We start from the raw sequence: 19040 nt of genomic DNA on the forward strand, positions 1-19040 counted from the left end.
CCTGCCGGGCCCCCATTGGGTGTCACGGCGCTCAGACTTCCTCTAACGAAAAGCCACACAGGAAGCTCTGAAGCAAGAAGGGAGCAATTTTTTCATATTTTTGTAGATGCACCGTAAAAAAAAAAAAAAGGAGACAGAGGGTTTTTTTGTTTGTTTTTTTTTAATACCCAACCCAGCCTTGAAATCTACCCTCCAGAGGTGCCGCGGGCACCACCCCCGTTGGAGGCAGCCAGCCTGGGATGAGACCGTGACGGGGGATGAGCAGTGAGAACCATGGGCTCGCGGATAAAGTAAGACCCCTTTGATTTTCTCTGGGCGCCGATCCCATGCAGGGCCTGGGCTTTAGCAGAAGGGATTTTCAGCCCCTCAGAGGCGCCCCCCAGCCTCCCACCGGCTGGCTCTTTACCTGATCAGTGGAGAAAGTGAAATTGACCTTTGATCCCAGGCAGACACCAAGGGGGGCAGACAGGCCCCTTTAAGACACCCCGTCTTTGCTGGTTTCAATGCCTCAGGCCCCACAAAGGGAGTGACACTGAGGGGGATGGAAGATTTCTCCCTTCGGTGGGTTGGAAGCTCGGGCTGGGGGACGCCATGGAGAATTGGACACTGCAAAAGAGTGGCAGGGTCAGGGATCCCTAGCTTGGCAGGTTGCTGGCCCTGCTGCTGTCTGGGCCGTGCCAGTTTTGGGGTCCATCTCTTTCCAGCGGAGTTCACCATCCAGGCAACCGCGCCCAGGTCTGAGCTAGCCAGGCAGGTGAGCAGCCCAGGGTACTCCTGGGCAGGACTGCAGGAGCCAGGGGTGGGGGTCGTCCGCAGTGGGGAGGGGAGTTCTCCTCCATCCTCTAGGGGCAGGCAGGATTGTGGGGTGCATGAGGTGGGTTTTAGCTCACCTGTGGAGCTATGTCAGCTAATCCTGTTACTGTCCTTTGGCATCTTCTAGCCAAAGATTCATCCTGCTTACGGATGAATTCAGCCTCACCCCAGAGAGGCAGGTCAGCATTAACGTCCTCATCTTATGGGGAGGAAACTGAGGCACAAAGAAAGGGAGTGACTTTCCCAAGTCACTCAGGCAGTCAGGGCAGAGCAGGAGTGAATCAGAATGTAGGAGTCCAGAATTGCAGCCCCCCCCGCCCCCGCCCCCCGATCCAACTCCCCTCCCAGAGTTGGGGCTAGAAGCCAGGGGTCCCAGCTCTCCATAGTGTGTCTTATCTCCACGTGAGGGGTTTCCATTCCAGGTGGAGTCTGGATCCATCGCCGGGGTCCTTAGCCAGGTCCCCCTAAGGGGTTCCCAACCCCCAGCTGTGCCTGGCTTGTGCATTAAAAGTCGTGTCTCCCCCGCCCCCCACCCCCAGGAGACAAGAAGTCTGAGCAACCTAAATCGGGCCCTTCCTGAAAGGGTTTTCCCCCAGCACCTCAGTGCATGCAGGCCTAAGATTGCTGAGCAAATCTGCACAACCCTGTGATGGCCGCTTGTGCACTGAGCTTGTCCGTTCTCAGCCATTAGCCTGGCCAGTGGTTATAGGTTGCTCTCTTCTCCCCCTACCAGGGAAAATCCCCAGAAGACATTTGATTTGTTCTTCGAGGCAGCCTGCCCCACATCTGCAGATGACGGTAAGTCCCTGAGCCCAGAGGCCGGCGCCGGGGCGGGTGGGTTGTGTGGGGTTTATCTGTGTTCTTAGAGGGGGTGGGATGCAAGGGGAAGGTCTGGGGTAAATGAACACTGGAGTCTTAATTTCAGGCTGTTGGTTCAAATCCAGCCTACCTTCCCTGGGGCTAAAAGTGGATCTCTGGTGTGGAAGTCAGGACTCCTGGGTTCTATTCCCAGGGGCTCATGGTTAGAGTGGGGGGCTGGGAGTCAAAATTCCTGGGTTCTATCCCCACCTCTGGAAGGGGAATTGAAGGGGGTGGTGCTAAGAGCCAGGACTCCTGGGTTCTATTGCCAACCCCAGGAGGGGAGTGATTCCTAATGGTTAGAGCAGGGGGTGACCATGGGAGTCAGGATGCCAGGGTTCTATTCCTAGCTCCGGGAAAGTCCTGGAGTGTAGTTGTCTAAATGGGGGTTGGGGGGGAGACTGAGAGTCAGGACTCCCGGGTTCTTTCCTGGGAGTGGGGTCTAGTGGTTAGAGCAGTTGTTGCTGAGTGTCTCTTCCATTGTTCTGTGAGCCTAAAGACCCATGGAAATTAGGGCCGTCCCATGGCATTTATGGGGGGTTGTCTTCATGAAGGACAGCATTTGGGAAGGGTTTGGGGGGCATCTGCAGTTCAGGGCAGACGTGAAACACCTCCAGCTGTCTGACCTCGGGTTGGGATTTCCTCAGGGCCCCTGAGCCAAGCAGGGTCCAGCAAAGCCAGTGATAGGATGAAGGTGCTGTGGGGTGGCAGGGGAACAGTAGGGGGGGCGTACATCCCTTGGCGTCAGTATGACCCCAATACCCCAGCTAGGGGGTGGGGTGCTGCAGGAATTGGGGTGGGGGGCTCAGTAGGGGGTGCCCTCCCCCTGCAGTCCATTTTGGCCCCATTGCCCCGGCATGGGGATAGATCTGACAGTTTCCCTAGCACTGTGTGTGTGTGTTGTGTGTGCAAGAGCTGAGGTGTTTATCCCACATCCTGTCTGTAGGTCATTCTGTTCTGCCTCCCTAAATCCTCCTGCAGGTTTCTTGTCCTGGAAAATGTTATTCACTTCCTGTCCTAAACTGCTGTATCTGGCTGTTCAACAGCCCTTGCGGCCTACCCCAGAAATGGCTGCCCCTCAGCGCCGGGCGAAGGATCCCTGTGTAAACAGCCCCCTGCGTCCCACCCCAGAGATGGCTGCATCTCGGCGCCAGGGAGGGATTCCTGTGTAAACAACCCCCTGTGTCCCACCCCAGAGGCAGCTGCATCTCAGCACTGGGCAAGGAATCCTTGTATAAACAGCCCCCTGTGTCCCATCCCCGAAGGGCTGCATGTCAGGGCCGGGCAGGGATCCCTGCATAAACAGCCCCCGCGCCCCACCCCAGAGGTGGCTGCATCTCAGCGCCAGGCAAGGGATCCCTAGGTAAACAGCTGCCACACGGCACCCTTGGCACTGGGTGAAGAATTGCTGTATAAACAGCCTGTCAAGCATTATAGCCCAGCTCACAGTGGGGGTGACTGTGAGGTCCTGGGGAATCAGAAACCCCTTCCCCAGCCTCCTGGTGGGGGGCAGGGGGAGTCGGCTACATGGGCAGGGCCGGGCCTGGGTTCAGAGGTGCGCCCTCCACCCCCACGCAGAGCCGAAGGGCCCTTCCATCTGGGCTGCTCTCAGCAGCCACAGGAAGTGGCGAGGCGGGAGGTGGAGGCCGCGAGTGTGTCTGGTGCATCACGCGGGGCGGGGGGGGGGGGGAACGGGCATCCTGCCCTGCATGGGGGGGGTAGTGAGTGCTAGCGGGGGGAGCTGTCCCAGTGGGAGGCTGCTCTCGGGGTGGGGGACGGTCTAGTAAAGAATCTGGGTGCAGAGACCGACCTCTCCCGAGCCCACGGCTCCCCCAGGGATCTGTGTGTATCGCTCGCCTCCTTGGACCTTCAGGACCAAACAGTCCCCAGCTTCTGGGGCAGCCTCTCCCCGCCTGAGTCCCATCCTGTGTGCTACCCCCATGGCCCAAGCAGCTCCGAGCAGTGAGCCCACCGAGCCTGGTCCCCCAGTCAGACCCGTGGGCCCATCCAGCCTGGTATCCTGCCTCCCTGTTACCCCAGTCAGACCCGTGGGCCCATCCAGCCTGGTATCCTGCCTCCCTGTTACCCCAGTCAGACCCGTGGGCCCATCCAGCCTGGTATCCTGCCTCCCTGTTACCCCAGTCAGACCCGTGGGCCCATCCAGCCTGGTATCCTGCCTCCCTGTTACCCTAGTCAGACCCGTGGGCCCATCCAGCCTGGTATCCCTCCCCACTGTTATCCCAGATCAGACCCATGGGCCCATCCAGCCTGGTATCCCTCCCCCTGGTCCCCCAGTCAGACCCATGGGCCCACCCAGCCTGGTATCCCTCCCCCCTGCCGTACTAGATACAGGGCCTTTCTCTTCCAGGGTGCTGGTTCTGGGGGCCTGGCTGGCTCCAGGTGTTGGGGAATGACATACTGGACTTTTCCCCTCTCTGAGGCTCTGATCCAGCTCTTGGTTGGTGGGACTTGTTGGCTGTGGGGGTGGAGAGGGGAGGGATGCTCTCCTCTAGGGCGTGCCAGCTCTGGTCTGATCCCTGGGCAGGGGGACTGGCTGGCTCTTAGAGGTCAGGGAATGGGATAACGGGGCATTTCCGCTCTGGGTTACGAGTTCAAATCCAGACCATTCTAGTAGTATCCTAAAGTCATTACCATCCAGTGGTGCTGATTGGTGGCCTTTATGAAATGGTTGGGGGCTGGGAGCCAGGACTCCGGGGTTCTATTCGTAGCTCTGGGTGGGGAGTGGGGTCTAGTGGTTAAAGCAGGGGAGCCAGGACTCCTGGGTTCTATTTCTGGCTCTGCCACTTTCTCCCTGGCTGTCTTTGGACATGTCACTTCCTTTCCCTGCTCCCCACTGGTGAGGGAGGTTGAGGGGCTCAGGGAGCACTGGCAGGGGCCTGGGGGGCAGGGCTGTCATCGCGGTTCTATCTCTGCTTTCCCCACAGACCCCCAGGTGCTGAGGCAGTTCCCGGAGGAGTTCGATGACCAGGTCTGTGCCTCGCTTCTGCGCCCCTCTGCCAAGCGCCATGTTTCCCCTGTGCCAGTGGAGAGCTGTAACGCCAGAGTGGGGGAAGGGACAGCCAGCTGAGCATGAGCCGCTCACCCCACAGTGCGTTGGGGGCAGGCCGGTGTGTGGGTCTGGAGCCATGGATCTGGGCTTGATCTGCCTCATGTCCATCTAACCCACTATCCCCCCTGCCCAGAGATCACACCCATGGGCCCAGCGAGCCTATCTCCCCTTCCCTGCCCCCTTGATCAGACCCATGGGCCCATGAAGCCCTGCCGTCCCAGATCAGACCCATGGGCCTGTCTCGCCTAGTGCGGATTAAACCAGCGAGAACCAAAGAATCCCCCTTAAATTCCTCTCAGCTCAGTCCTGGCTTCTCGTCTGTAGCAAGGGCCGGGGTGTTTGAAGGGGCTTTTTGGCCCTAGGGGACTTTCCCTCCGGTCGGGGGCAAAGAGCAGACAGGAAATAAAGACGATCTGGCCTTCGCCCCCACCCTGGTGTGCTGGGTCTCCGTGATCTCTGAAGTCATGGGGGTGTAATTTTCACCTTGCCTTCTCCAGGAATCCATCCAGATGCTGCCCAAATTCTGCTTCCCCTTCGACATAGAGAGGTACACGGCTGCGCGGGTGCACGTCGGTCTGTACATGTGCATGGGTGGGAGGATCTGTCCTGGGGTCTCCTCCACCCAATAAATCTCTCCAGTTTACGAGCTCCCCTGCGGTCAGTGGCTCATGGCTCTCGGGGGACAGTAGCCAGGGGTCAGGCCATAGGCCTCCCTGTGCGGTGTCTAATGCAGGAAGCAGTGAGGGCTGAGGGCTATCCCCTCCCCATCTCTCAGGAGGAGGATGAAAGGCCTCTGGTCCCACTAGTGCCAAAGGGAGAGGGAGGTGCTGAGCACCTGGCAGGATCAAGCCCAGTGAGCCCAGTGCACCACGATTGGGACCAGCAGTGGTATTCAAACCACTAGATCCCACTCCCTTCCCAGAGCTGGGGGTAGAAACCAGGAGTCCTGGCTCCCAGCTCCCTGCTCTGGGTGTTGTCCTGGATTCGGTCAGCCGTTAGCTTCCTCCTCTCCCGTCGGTCTCACTGGGTGCCCCCCCCGCCCCAGCAGGGTAAAGGAGAACTCCGTGGTGCAGAACTTCACCTTCGTCCTGACCGATCTGGAGGGGAACCAGCGCTTTGGGTTCTGCCGCCTGGCCGGGGGCTTCCGGGCCTGCCTCTGCATCCTCAGGTACCGCGCCGTGCGGCTGGGAGTGGGCTGGGGGCTCCGCCAGGGGGCGCTCTCCCCGCCTTGTTAGCGCTGAGCCCGATGCCGCAGCGTGGCACTAGGGGACGCCAGGCTGCTGCAGCCACCGTGTTTCAGAGCAGATCTAAAACTTTAATCCCGGCCAATGTATCCACCCCGACGTCCTGCCAAATTCCTCCTCCGTCAATTGCTTCTATTCTGGTGGTTCCCTCGTGTCCCTGGATTTAGGGTTCTTCTTCACTCAGCACTGGATGAAGGATCCCTGTATAAACAGCCCCTGCGCCCCACCCCAGAGGCAGCCGCATCTCAGCGCTGAGCAAAGGATCCCTGTATAAACAGCTCCCATATCCCACTCCAGATGCAGCCGCATCTCAGTCACTTTGTCTCTCTGTACCTCAGGGGGAACGGCCCTTCCTTTGTCTGTTCAGACCCTGAGCTCTTTGGGGCACAGATTCTCTCTCACATGAGGTCCGTTCAGCACCCAGCAGGATGAGTCCCCTAGGGGCTACCATAACACAGACAATAAACTGCCCCCGCTTCTCCTTTTCTCAGTTACCTGCCCTGGTTTGAAGTTTTCTACAAGATCCTCAACAACATTGCTGACCACTTAGCCAAGGAGCAGGTGAGCCCAGGACTCCTGGGTCCTTTTCGGTGGCTACCTCCACCCCTAGTCTCGCTACATCCCGATCATCTTGTCACTCCCTCAACCCCAGCTCCTTTTGGACCGATCCGTTTCATCCTTTCTCTCTCCCCATCAGCTCAATGAACTGGCCGAGTTCCTCTCTGCCCTCTATTGCCACCCGGTGCCCCAGCTGAACAGCCCCGTCAACCTAGAATTTGTAAGTATCAGCTCAGTCTCTCTCACTAGGGGGTGCTGTCCCCCCCTCGGTCCATGATCCTACCAAATCCTACAGGGCGCTACCAAATTCACAATCCATTTTGGATCCAATTTCACAATCATAGGATAAAAAAAATCGTAAATGTCACGGTTTCCAACACGTACATCTGAAATTTTGTGGTGTTGAAACCCTGGGGGTCCCGACCCAAAAGTGGGTTGTGGGGGGTCGCAAAGCTATTGTCAGGCGACGGGGGATTGCCACCCTTACTTCTGCACTCCTGCTGGGGGTGGCCAGCAGCCGTGGAGCTTCCTACAGTCGGGGGCGGGGGGGGGGGGGTTCCCGTAGGTGGGTCTGACCTGGCCCCAGAAGTGGTCCATGCAGGGGAAGAGGAAGTCTGGTCCTTCCCCAGCCCGGCCAGGACTAACAACTGGAGCCTAGTGCCCAGGAGGAGCCCCCAGCCGGGGCACCCCCAACTCTGGCCCTCCCTGGCTCCAGGCCAATGCTCACGGGTTAAAGGGGCCTTGGGCTGGCTGTGTGTGTGGGGGGAGGGGACGACGACTACAGTGCCCCTCCATCCCCAACCACGGTGCCCTGGGTGGTCGCCGACCTGTAGGCCAGCCCTTCCCCCTCCCAAAAGTGGCCAAAACCCAAAATATTTCAATTCAAACTAGTGCTGAGGGGCCTCATGGGAGTTGTAGTTCAAGGGCCTCATGCACCCATTCTCTATGGGCCAGCCCCCTGGTTGGACTACATCTCCCAGGATGCACCACTTTCTCCCCTCTTAGTGAAGGGCAGGGGTGTGACCGAGGAGTCCTTGGCTGTGGTGCATCATGGGTCGGCAGCAGTTCTGCAGAAAAGGACCTAGGGGTGACAGTGGACGAGAAGCTGGATATGAGTCAACAGGGTGCCCTTGTTGCCAAGAAGGCTAACGGCATTTGGGGATGTATAAGTAGGGGCATTGCCAGCAGATCAAGGGACGTGATCGTTCCCCTCAATTCGGCACTGGTGAAGCCTCATCTGGAGTCCTGTGTCCAGTGTTGGGCCCCACACGACAAGACCCAAAAAATTGGAAAGAGTCCAGCGAAGGGCAACAAAAATGATTAGGGGACAGGAACACATGACTTACGAGGAGAGGCTGAGGGAACTGGGGATGTTTAGTCTTCAGAAGAGAAGAATGAGGGGGGATTTGATAGCTGCTTTCAACTACCTGAAAGGGGGTTCCAAAGAGGATGGCTCTAGACTGTTCTCAGTGGTAGCAGATGACAGAACAAGGAGTAATGGCCTCAAGTTGCAGTGGGGGAGATTTAGGTTGGATATTAGGAAAAACTTTTTCACGAGGAGGGTGGTGAAGCACTGGAATGCGTTACCTAGGGAGGTGGTGGAATCTCTTTCCCTAGAAGTTTTTAAGGTCAGGCTTGACAAAGCCCTGGCTGGGATGATTTAGTCGGGGATTGGTCCTGCTTTGAGCAGGGGATTGGACTAGATGACCTCCTGAGGTCCCTTCCAACCCTGATATTCTATGATTCTATGGGAGATGTTGTCAAGCCACAGCGTCCTTCCAACAGTGGAGAACGGCAGCACAAGACACCCACACTACAACTCCCACGAGACACCAAGGTGCCGTTTTGAATTGACATAGTTTGGTTTGGGGCCAGAATATTTCAGTCTGGGATATTTTGACAAGATAGCGACACTTCCCAGGGAAGCAGATGCTTTCGGGAAGGGGGAAGGCGGGGGGGGGAGGAAGCCATTTAATGGAAAACCCAACTTTCCACTGAAAAATCATGGCTCTTCAATCTAGGGGCAAAAGGGCTAACAAGATCCAGGCCCCGGGAGTTGAGGCTAGCCAGGTTCACACTGGAAATAAGGCGTACGTGTGTGGAAACAAGGGAATGGAGAACTGATATTTAGCCTTTCCCACAACACAAAAACCAGGGGTCACGCGATGAAACGCACAGGCAGCAGATTTAGTACAAGAGAGAGGAAGTATTTTTTCCAGGCCACGCACAATTAACCTGTGGAACTCACTGCCTTGGGATGTTGTGATGGCCAGTTCACGGAGGATAGGTCCATCAATGGCTATCAACCAAGGTCAGGGATGTAACCCCATGCTTGGGGCAACCCTAAATCTGACTCCCAGAAATCAGGAGGGGACAACAGGGGTGTATTTCTCCAAAATTGCCCTGTTTTGTCCACTCCTCGTGCATCTCTGGCCACTGTCAGAGACAGAATACTGGGCTAGATGGACCTTGGCTCTTACATTCTTATTGGTTGTTTTTCTAAAAGATCTGATCTAGGAATTATTTGGGGGAAGTTTTATGGCATTTTGGCATTAAGATCTCATAATCCTCCGGACTGCCCCAACCAAGCCCGCTGATCCCGCGAAGGTGCAGGGCTGTCCTGCTGGTGGTGCACACGCACGTCTCTATGCTTTTATCCCCTCGCTGTCCCGCAAGGACCAGAAGTTGAACAAACTGAGAATAAGCACCGGCAACTTTCTGAATGGCCGACACAGAGACCGGAGCCGGGATCCGGCGGGCGGGACCGAGTCGGTGAGTCGGGAAACTCCGCCCGATGTTAACCAGCCGGAGTGTGCCGACTAACCGAGCGATCCCTGACAGTGCATGGTCCCCGTCCCCCCCCCCAGCCAGGTGGTATGATCACCCCTATCTTGGCACTAAGGGGCAACTGGGGAGGACGGGCAAACTGTGCAACTGGACCCCCGAATCTTCTCCCCTCCCTAACCAGGGGAGCAAACTCAGCCGCCAACTAATTACAAGCTTAACGATGATTAACCCTGTGTGGCTTGGGTGAACAGCACTAACTCCGCAGCACGGCGCCCCCTGGTGGCGGGGGCCGTGCTAACGCCACCCCCTTCTCCATTACAGCCCTCCTACTTCATTGCCCCGGACCTCGGCAGCCTGCCCACCATCCCGGAGAACGTAAGTCCCTGCGCCCCCTCCTGGGATGGGCGGGTTTGGGGGCTGATTCAGGGGTGCAAAGAGCAGAGGCGGTGGAATGGGGGAGGTGCCCTGGCAGTGAGTGGCGTGGGGGGAGAGCACTGCAAGGAGACTGAATGTGAGCAGTGCAGGGAGAGGAGGGGGTGCATTACACTGCACGGCAGAGTGGGATAGGCAGGGGGCTGAGGGGGAGAGTACAGTGTGCTGCAGATTAGGGGAGAGGAGAGCGCACTGTGCTGCAGGAGGGGGAGGGGGAGTGTGCTGCAGAGTGGGGGGAGGGGAGAGCGCACTACACTGCAATAAGGGGAGAGCTCACTGCACTGCAGAATGGGGGAGTGGGAGAGCACACTACACTGCAGGAGGGAAGAGTGCACTTCACTGCAGGAAGGGGAGGGGAAAGCGCAGTGCACTGCAGGAGGGCGAGAGCACACTTTACTGCAGAATGGAGGCAGTGGCAGAGCACACTACACTGCAGGAGTGAGAGAGTGCACTGCACTTCAGGAGGGGGAGCGGGTGCGCACTGCACTGCAGAGGGGAAGCACACTGCAGTGCAGGAGGGGGAGAGCACACTTCACTGCAGAATGGGGGAAGTGGCAGAGCACACCACACTGCAGGAGGGGGGGAGTGCACTTCACTGCAGGAGGGGGGAGGGGGAAAACGCAGTGCACTGCAGGAGGACAGCACACTTCACTGCAGAATGGGGGAAGTGGCAGAGCGCACCACACTGCAGGAGGGGGGGAGTGCACTGCACTGCAGGAGGGGGGAGGGGGAAAGCGCAGTGCACTGCAGGAGGACAGCACACTTCACTGCAGAATGGGGGAAGTGGCAGAGCGCACCACACTGCAGGAGGGGGGGAGTGCACTGCACTGCAGGAGGGGGGAGGGGGAAAGCGCAGTGCACTGCAGGAGGACAGCACACTTCACTGCAGAATGGGGGAAGTGGCAGAGCGCACCACACTGCAGGAGGGGGGAGCGGGTGCTCACTACACTGCAGAGGGGGGAGGGGGAAAGCGCAGCGCACTGCCGAGTGGGGGGGGGAAGCTCACATTGCCCTGCGGGAGGGGGAGGGGCATGCATTGTGTTGAACGGGGCGGGGGGGAGCGCACTGCAGCGGGAAGGACAGAGGGGCAGACGGGGGGAAGGGGAAGAGCGGGGAGTCGGGCGTCTCCAACTCCTGGCCCGGCCTCTGCCCGCAGAGGAACTTGACGGAGTTCGTGGTGGCCGTGGACGTGCCCAACATGCTGCAGCTGTACGGGAGCATGCTGTACGAACGGCGCATCCTGCTCACCTCCGGCAAGCTCAGCACGGTGAGGGGCACCGGGGGGGGGCACTCGCCCTGGCACAGGCCCGCTGTGGGGGGGGGGGGTCGCAGGGCTGTGCCCTGGCACATGCCTGCAGTGAGGGCGCGGGGACGTGCCCTGGCATGGGCACGGGGGGGGGTGTTGCTCAGGGGGACGTGCCCCGGCCCGGGACTTGTGACCCCCGTAGCCTCCAATGCAGGACATTTCTTGAGGCCCTTGCCTCCCCCAGATCTCTCTGTCCTCGGAGCCCCCCACCCAACCCCCCCCACGTCGGAGCAGAGTCTAAGGCCGTGTCTGTGTCTGTCCCCAGCTCACGGCCTGCGTCCAGGCCTCCTCCGCCATGCTCTACCCCATGTACTGGCAACATATCTACATCCCCACGCTGCCCCCGCACCTGCTCGACTACTGCTGGTAAGGGCACGGGCCGCCTCTGGCGGGCCAAACAGGGGCGGGCCAGGTCGGTTCTTGGGGGGGGGACCGCCGGCATCCTTCAGGGAGGTGGGAGGGGGCGCTCTCCCCTGGCGGTCAGGGCTGGCCCCGGTGCCCTAGACTGGCACTAGGGGGTGCTGTGCGGCAGGGAGCAGCGTGGGGGCTCTGTAGGGGGCGCTCTCCCCTGGCGGTCAGGGCTGGCCCCAGTGCCCTATAGGGGGCGCTGTGCGGCAGGGAGCAGGGTGGGGGCTCTGTAGGGGGCGCTCTCCCCGGCGGTCAGGGCTGGCCCCGGTGCCCTAGACTGGCACTAGGGGGCGCTGTGCGGCAGGGAGCAGGGTGGGGGCTCTGTAGGGGGCGCTCTCCCCTGGCGGTCAGGGCTGGCCCCGGTGCCCTATAGGGGGCGCTGTGCGGCAGGGAGCAGGGTGGGGGCTCTGTAGGGGGCGCTGTGCCCTTTCAGCCAGTGCTAGCCCCTGCCTGGCACCATGGGGTGCTGTGCCACAGGGAGCAGGGCGAGGGCTAGGCAGGGTGAACTCTCCCCTCACGGTCCGTGCCAACCCCAGTGTCCCAGTGTGGCGCTTGGGGGGACTGTGCTATAGGGAGCAAGTTTTAGGGGGATAATCTAGCGCACTGATCCCTCTAGTCTCTGCTTTGAGGCAGGGGCGCTACCAGGCCTGGGCAGTTTATGCTTTATTTGTCTGCGTCTCCTCATCCTCTCTCTCCCTCCCTCCCTTCCCGCAGTGCCCCTATGCCCTACCTCATCGGTGTCCACTCCAGCCTCATGGAGGTGAGTCCTGCCCCTCCCCGGCGCCCCCTGGGGACTGCAACCTGCACTGCAGGCTGGGAAGGGGGGTGAGTCCCAGCACAAGCTGGGGCTGCAGGAAGCCTGAATGCGGGGGATCCCCCAGGATGCAGGGGGGAGCTCCTGCCGTTCCCAGGAAGAGATCTGGGACTGGGGGAGGGGGGCGGGCTTGTGTGGAGAAAGGGGTCCCACAGCTTCACGGGGGGGATTTCCTCAGCCTTTGCACAGGGGGTGGGTCCGATCCCCTGGACGTTTAATTTGGATCTCGAGTCAAAGCTGCCATCAGCAAGGAGCTGCTGGGGGTCCCAGAGCTGGAGCGAAGCCGGGTGCCAAGCTACAGGCTCTGGCCCCTTGTGGGTTGCCTGCTGGAGCGGGTTTCCCTCAGGGAAGAGCCGTCCTGGTGGCCTGAGGTGACCGGTGGACGGCAAGCCCGGCTACCTGGTGGGGAGGTGCAGAGCGCCGAGGCCGGCTCCAGCTCCAGCCCTTTCCCCTCTGGATGTGTCCTCTCCTGGCAGAGGGTGCGGGACAAGGCCCTGGAGGACGTGGTGATCCTCAACATCGACACCAACACGCTGGAGTCGCCCTTCCAGGACCTGGAGAACCTCCCGAGCGACGTGGTCAGTCCCTGCCCGTCCCCTGCTGCCGTCCCCTGTCTCCAGCACAAGCAGATGGGTGAAACCCTCCTCCCCCTCCACCAGCCCTGGAGGGGACCCCCACATTCAACCTCCATGATCCTTGGCAAGCCCCACGCTGGGCTGCATCCAAACCTTAGCCTGGATCTCCCCAAAGTCCCCTTCTCTCCTGTTCTGTGCCCCCTCCTTACACCCCGGGTATGGGGCATGGGCTCTGAGCTCCCCCTGGCATCTCGTGGCTTGGCAGCCCGGAGATCTCATCCCCAGTGCAGACGCTGCCCTTTGGTTGCGTGAGGAAGGAGGTTCCCCAGCCAGAGCTGGAAGTCGGCTTCCTTCTCTAGTGGCAACGTGATCTCTGGAGATGCCACGGACAGATCCTTCCGTCCCTTTCCAGAGGGACCCCAAGAGATGGGAGGAGCGTGATCTGCAGGGACCCTGTGGGATCTCCCTCCCTCCCCGCTCTCATGGACTTTCCCGTCTAATCCAGGGATCCGTCTCAGCCTGAGTGTACCCCAAAGCCCCCTGGGATCTAGGGCCCGGACCACACTGCTGCCCCTCCCCAGCTCCCCCAGCCCAGGAGCTGACCCTGACTCGCTCATGTGGGTCTCTCCTCTCCCAGGTGTCTCTGCTGAAGCTCCAGCTGAAGAAGCAGTCGGCCACCACTGGGGACGGGGTGGCCCGAGCCTTCCTCCGAGCCCAGGCGCTGCTGTTCGGTGGCTACCGTGACGCGCTGATTTGCACCCCGGTGAGGCTGGCTTCCCTCCCCGCCCACTGAGGGCAGCTCACAGGGAGGGGGCACATGCAGTGTGAGATAGGACAGAGTCGGGTGCTCAGTGTCTCCCCCTTGGGGCTAGACATTCATTATTGGTATCTGGGACCCTCAATCCTGGTCCAGGACCCTGTTGTGTTAGGTGCTGTATATTTCACCCGGGAATTTGAGTTGAGGGCAGGAACCCATTGTGCCAGGCGCTGACCAGACCCAGAACAAGAAGCTGGTCCACGCCCCCCACTTCCCACATGCCCCATGTGTTCCCTCCAAGAGTTCCCCCCATGGCAGCCTATGCGTTCCCCCTTTCTTCCAGGCCTGGCCATACAAGTGTCTGCACGCCTCTGAGCAGCTATGCTGCCATGGGCAGGGAGACCGGCAGAGTAGCATAGAGCAATCAGCCCTCTAAGTGTCTGTCTTCTCCCCGTTGCGGGGTTTCCTTCCTCAGGGATCCCCAGGATCGGGAGGGGAAACCCCAAACCCTCCCCACTCTGTGTCCCTCTAATGCCCCCCTCCCAGGGAGGACTTCCTGGAAATCCAGTGGCCCCTGTGGGTTTCTCTGTGCAGGGGGAGGCATTAGCCCTGAGTGACCCTCAAGGATTTTATGTTGCAAAGCAGCTGCCGGGGTTAAGCCCTGGGGGTGGGTGTGGGGGTTGAGTTCTCCAGAAACGCTGAGGAACCATCCAGGGCAGCTGGAGTGCCCGGTTGGCCCAGTAACTACCCCGTGGTCAGTGCCCTCAGGGGCTTTGGGCTAGCTGCCAATCCCCGGTGCCCAGAGCAACCTGGCTTCCCCAGTCTGGGGCCCTGCTCCAGACCTCCCCCCTCCCCCCCCGAGCAGGGCACAGAGCCAGTGTCTCTGACCTGGGACCCAACCTCCTAGAAGGGAGCCCCCCCCCCCCGCATTCACCCTCTTTGTGCCCTCCGCCCGCAGGGCCAGCCCATCTCTTTCTGCCAAGAGTCCTTCCTCAACCACAAGTCTAGCACCATGCGGGAGTTCCTGCAGAACGCAGTGCACCTGCAGCTGTTCAAACAGGTAAAGGGGAGAGCCTGGGGGTGGGGGGGTCAAGAATTCTGGGGCCCGGTTCTGAGACCCCCAACTACATTGGCAGCCCCTGTCCAGAGGAAATGATGTGCCCAGCCCCCGCCATGTGTGTGTGACCTTCTCTCCTGGAGGGGTGAGGGGTGCATCTAGGAGTGTTTGGGGGGGCGGAGGGGGCCCGGGATGGGGGGAGGGGGTTGGTTGGGCCACTCCATCCCGGGTCATATTTCCTAGGGCTTTGAGGTGTCACGTCACCACAAAAGCTATTAACGAATGGCCGCGCTCTCCCACCATGTCCTCCACTGCCCTGCCCCCATGTCCCCCATAATAATTTATGCCCCCACTGTATCATGTGCTCTCCCTGTAATGGCCCCCTCTAATGGTTCCCCCCTCCATCTGCCCCCCATACTCCCCTCTAATGGTTCCCCCTTCTCCATCTGCCCTTCCGTGTGCTCCCCTCTAATGGTTCCCCCTTCTCTATTTGCCCCTGTGCTCTCCTCTCATGCTTCCTCCTTCTCCATCTGCCCCTGCCGTGTGCTCCCCTCTAATGGTTCCCCCTTCTCCATCTGCCCCCGTGCTCTCCTCTCATGGTTCCCCCTTCTCCATCTGCCCCTGCCGTGTGCTCCCCTCTAATGGTTCCCCCCTCCATCTGCCCCCCCATACTCCCCTCTAATTGTTCCCCGTTCTCCATCTGCCCCTGCCGTGTGCTCCCCTCTAATTGTTCCCCGTTCTCCATCTGCCCCTGCCGTGTGCTCCCCTCTAATGGTTCCCCCTCTCCATCTGCCCCCCCATGCTCCCCTCTAATGGTTCCCCCTCTCCATCTGCCCCCCATGCTCCCCTCTAATGGTTCCCCCTTCTGCATCTGCCCCCCCATGCTCCCCTCTAATGGTTCCCCCTTCTCCATCTGCCCCCCATACTCTCCTCTAATGGTTCCCCCCTCCATCTGCCCTGCGCTCCCCTCTAATGGTTCCCCCTTCTCCATCTGCCCCCATACTCCCCTCTCATGGTTCCCCCTTCTCCATCTGCTCCCCCGTACTCCCCTCTAATTGTTCCCCGTTCTCCATCTGCCCCTGCCATGTGCTCCCCTCTAATTGTTCCCCGTTCTCCATCTGCCCCCCCATACTCCCCTCTAATGTTTCCCCCCTCCATCTGCCCTCCATACTCCCCTCTAATGTTTCCTCCCTCCATCTGCTCCCCCGTACTCCCCTCTCATGGTTCCCCCTTCTCCATCTGCTCCCCCGTACTCCCCTCTAATGGTTCTCCTTCTCCATCTGCCCCCCATTCTCTCCTCTCATGGTTCCCCCCTCTCCATCTGCCCCCATATTACCCTCTAATGGTTCCCTCCTCTCTATCTGACCCCATGCTCCCCTCTCACGGTTCCCCTTCTGCATGTGCTCTCTGCGCTCTCCCCAACTCCCCTTGCACCCGCGCCACCCCCTTTACAGTTCATTGACGAGCGCCTGGAGAAGCTGAACACCGGCGTGGGCTTTTCGGATGTGTTTGAGCAGGAAATCACCAACAGCGGGATGGCGGCGGGTAAGGAGGGTGCAGCCACTGACCCCACCTTCCCTGGGGGGGCAGTAGGGGTGTGGTGCCCGCAGTGTGAGCCCCTGTGCGTATACAGCGACCCCACCCGCATCCCCAGGGAGCCATGGCAATGGATTTGCTTGGCCCTGCTGATCCCCGCCCGCCTCCCCCTATGACTCGATCCCTCCGTTCTGTCCAAAAATTGAGGATTGGTCCTGCTTTGAGCAGGGGGTTGGACAAGATGATCTCCTGAGGTCCCTTCCAACCCTGATATTCTATGATAGCATCTGTCCCCCTCAGGTGCATCCATCACTGCAACCTCTTCCCCAGCCCCCCCAGATGTAACTTTTAACAGTGGTGCCACCCAGGGTTCCCCCACAATGCACCGGGGGTTGGCAGTGATGGTAGGGCTGGCCTGGCAATATCCACCTCCTCACCAGGGCGTGGGTCAGGCTCGGGGGTGAGGGGGAAAGGAGCGGGGGGTGGGGAGGGTGAGGACCCCACCTAGGGCCCTTAGTCACTAATGGTCTGGGAATTTACATCTCTCCCTTTCCTGTCCCCGTGCAGGTAACCTGAGGTCGTACCAGCTGTGGGTGGAGAGCCTCAAGGTATGCAGCTGCCTGCTTGATCCATGTATGGGGTAGTGAGGCTTGATAGCAGCTTGTGGGGTCCACTGGAGGGGGTTGTGAAGTGGTGTGAGTGCAGGACTGGGAGCCAGGACTCCTGGGTTCTATCCCCAGTTCTGGGAGGGGTGTGGGGTGCAGTGGTTAGAGCACAGGGGCTGGGATTCAGCACTCCTGAGTTCCAGGGAGTGGGATCCCGGATGCCTGGGTTCTGTTCAACCCTGCCACTAACTTGCAATGTAACCTGGGGGGTGGGGGGGAGTCACTGCACCGCTCTGTGCCTCAGTTTACCCCCTCTGTAAAATGGTGATGACGTCGACCTATCTGCATTAAGTATTACCTGCAGCTTCTAGTTCACCAGCTAGCGGCAAAGGGTCAAATCATTCTGAGGCAACATGTTAAGTTCCCTGTGTCAGTAAATGCATCAAACTGGGCCCAAATCCAGACCCCCTGAAATTGAGGCAGATTTTGAAACTGATGTCGGGGGGAATCAGATTTGAGGTTCAACTGGTGTATTTTACACCATGAGAGGACGGATCCTTGATTGGTGTAAATCAGCTTAGGCCCCGTTGACAACAGAGGGGCCAAGATCTAACCCCCGCGATCCTGCAGGCTGGGAAAGAGCAGGTGAATAAGTCCCAGAAGAGGTGAACGAAAGTAGCTGCTGCCCTACTTTAATGTACTGCTCGCTGTGTAAATTAACTCCCCTGGGGCATGTAATTTACACATGCTCCCGAACACACCACTTCCAAATTAGTAGCTTGATTCTGATCCCCTTCGAGTTAAATCAGGAGCGGCTCCGCCGAAGTCACTGGAATGCCCATAGTGGATTGAGAAGCTCAAGCCCTAAGTTTTTGTTTCTCCTTAGGGGCCATTAGTGGCTTAGACGCATTGACAATATTATGTTCTACTGTTGCCTCTCTTGAGAGGTAGCAGATGCCCAACACCAGGCATGCCAGCTTCCAAGTGGAGGAGAAATCAGTGATATGGAGTCTGGGCATATTTGCAACTTGTTTATTTACACTCCATACACCAGTCTTGGAACAGAGGTGTCAGCAGCTGCACGCAGGCTGATCCCCTCATTCAGGGATCCCAGCCCATTGCAAAACTCCCTGCCCAGGGTGCAACACTGCCTCAAGAATCGGAGACCAAGATGGAGCAAACTGTCAAGCTGCTGTCCCAGCTCCCGCTCCCCAGGCCTCAGCACGGCCCCCAGATTAACTGCCATACGCAGCGTGTGTCTTCCCACGGCTGACCGTTCGCTCGCCTGCTGAGGAAAAAAAACAAACTTGGAGACCACATGTCACAGTACCGGCCTCCAGCTGATTCGAGTTAGCAGGACCATGGCAGAGAGCAACCCCCCACTGCTTGCAACAGCTCCCACCGGAGAAAATGCCATTGCAAAACTGGCAACAATGCGCCCAAGAACGCTGCTAAGAGAAAGATTGTCTGCGACAACGCCACCTGGTGACTCCTGCCGCAACTGTATTCACCCACAGGCTCCCTCTAATGGCAGGAAGGTCAGGCTACTTGTGTCAGGGGGAAAGACAAAGCTAAGACACCAGAAGACACCAGGCACCTATAGGGGTCGCTCCAAAGCAACATCTCTGTGCTTTGTCTTGCCAGAAAGGCGGAGGGGCCCTGATCAACACTATGAAGAACAAGACGAACCCAGCCGTCAGGAACATGTACAAATATGTAAGGTCACCAGCCGGCTACACAGTCTTCCCCGTTCACTGGGCTCTGTTAGCAGGGGGATTTTATCAGTGGGGGGGAGCTCCCAGGGGCTGGGGTATCACAGGGGGATGCAGTTGTGTCTCCATGAGGTGGGGGTCCCAGGGCTGGGGTATCACAGGGGGATGCTGTCGCATCTGTGTGCAGGGGATTCCCGGGGGCTGGGGTATTGCAGGGGGATGCAGTCGTGTCTCCGTGCCGGGATCTCAGAATGGACAGTTCTATCAGACCATAGAGAACCAGGAATGGCTTCCTGCCTGGTCACCCCTCTCTCTCCTCTCCTCTAGGCCAAGAGCCATGCCCGAGACAGGCTGAAGGAGATGCGAAGTCGCTTGAGGTACAGGGTAAGATTCCTACTGCAGCAATCCTCTTTGGGCTGGGGGATCCCGCCCAGACTCCCCCCGCCACCCAACCTCCAACTCCGAGCCAGGGATTCCCCCTTGCTAAGGAAATTCCCCCACCCCCCAG

General features: G+C 59.3%; 1 protein-coding gene across 1 annotated transcript in view; it reads left to right on the forward strand.

Annotated features, from left to right (window-relative positions):
- The first annotated feature begins 97 nt into the window (after positions 1–97).
- DENND1C (DENN domain containing 1C) overlaps positions 98–19040 on the forward strand; it is a 20389-nt gene continuing 1446 nt past the window's right edge. Inside the window, exons 1-19 of the mRNA XM_077838930.1 lie at positions 98–290; positions 1547–1611; positions 4617–4660; positions 5239–5288; positions 5790–5909; positions 6477–6546; positions 6683–6763; positions 9220–9315; positions 9652–9705; positions 10919–11029; positions 11334–11434; positions 12191–12236; positions 12767–12868; positions 13503–13628; positions 14581–14682; positions 16134–16224; positions 16783–16823; positions 18465–18536; positions 18860–18997. Of these exons, the coding sequence (XP_077695056.1) occupies positions 274–290; positions 1547–1611; positions 4617–4660; positions 5239–5288; positions 5790–5909; positions 6477–6546; positions 6683–6763; positions 9220–9315; positions 9652–9705; positions 10919–11029; positions 11334–11434; positions 12191–12236; positions 12767–12868; positions 13503–13628; positions 14581–14682; positions 16134–16224; positions 16783–16823; positions 18465–18536; positions 18860–18997 (1527 nt within the window). The 5' untranslated portion in view covers positions 98–273. The remainder of the gene's footprint in view (positions 291–1546; positions 1612–4616; positions 4661–5238; positions 5289–5789; positions 5910–6476; positions 6547–6682; positions 6764–9219; positions 9316–9651; positions 9706–10918; positions 11030–11333; positions 11435–12190; positions 12237–12766; positions 12869–13502; positions 13629–14580; positions 14683–16133; positions 16225–16782; positions 16824–18464; positions 18537–18859; positions 18998–19040) is intronic.

This window comes from Eretmochelys imbricata, chromosome 20 (assembly GCF_965152235.1).
Source record: "Eretmochelys imbricata isolate rEreImb1 chromosome 20, rEreImb1.hap1, whole genome shotgun sequence".
Lineage (NCBI taxonomy): Eukaryota > Metazoa > Chordata > Testudines > Cheloniidae > Eretmochelys > Eretmochelys imbricata.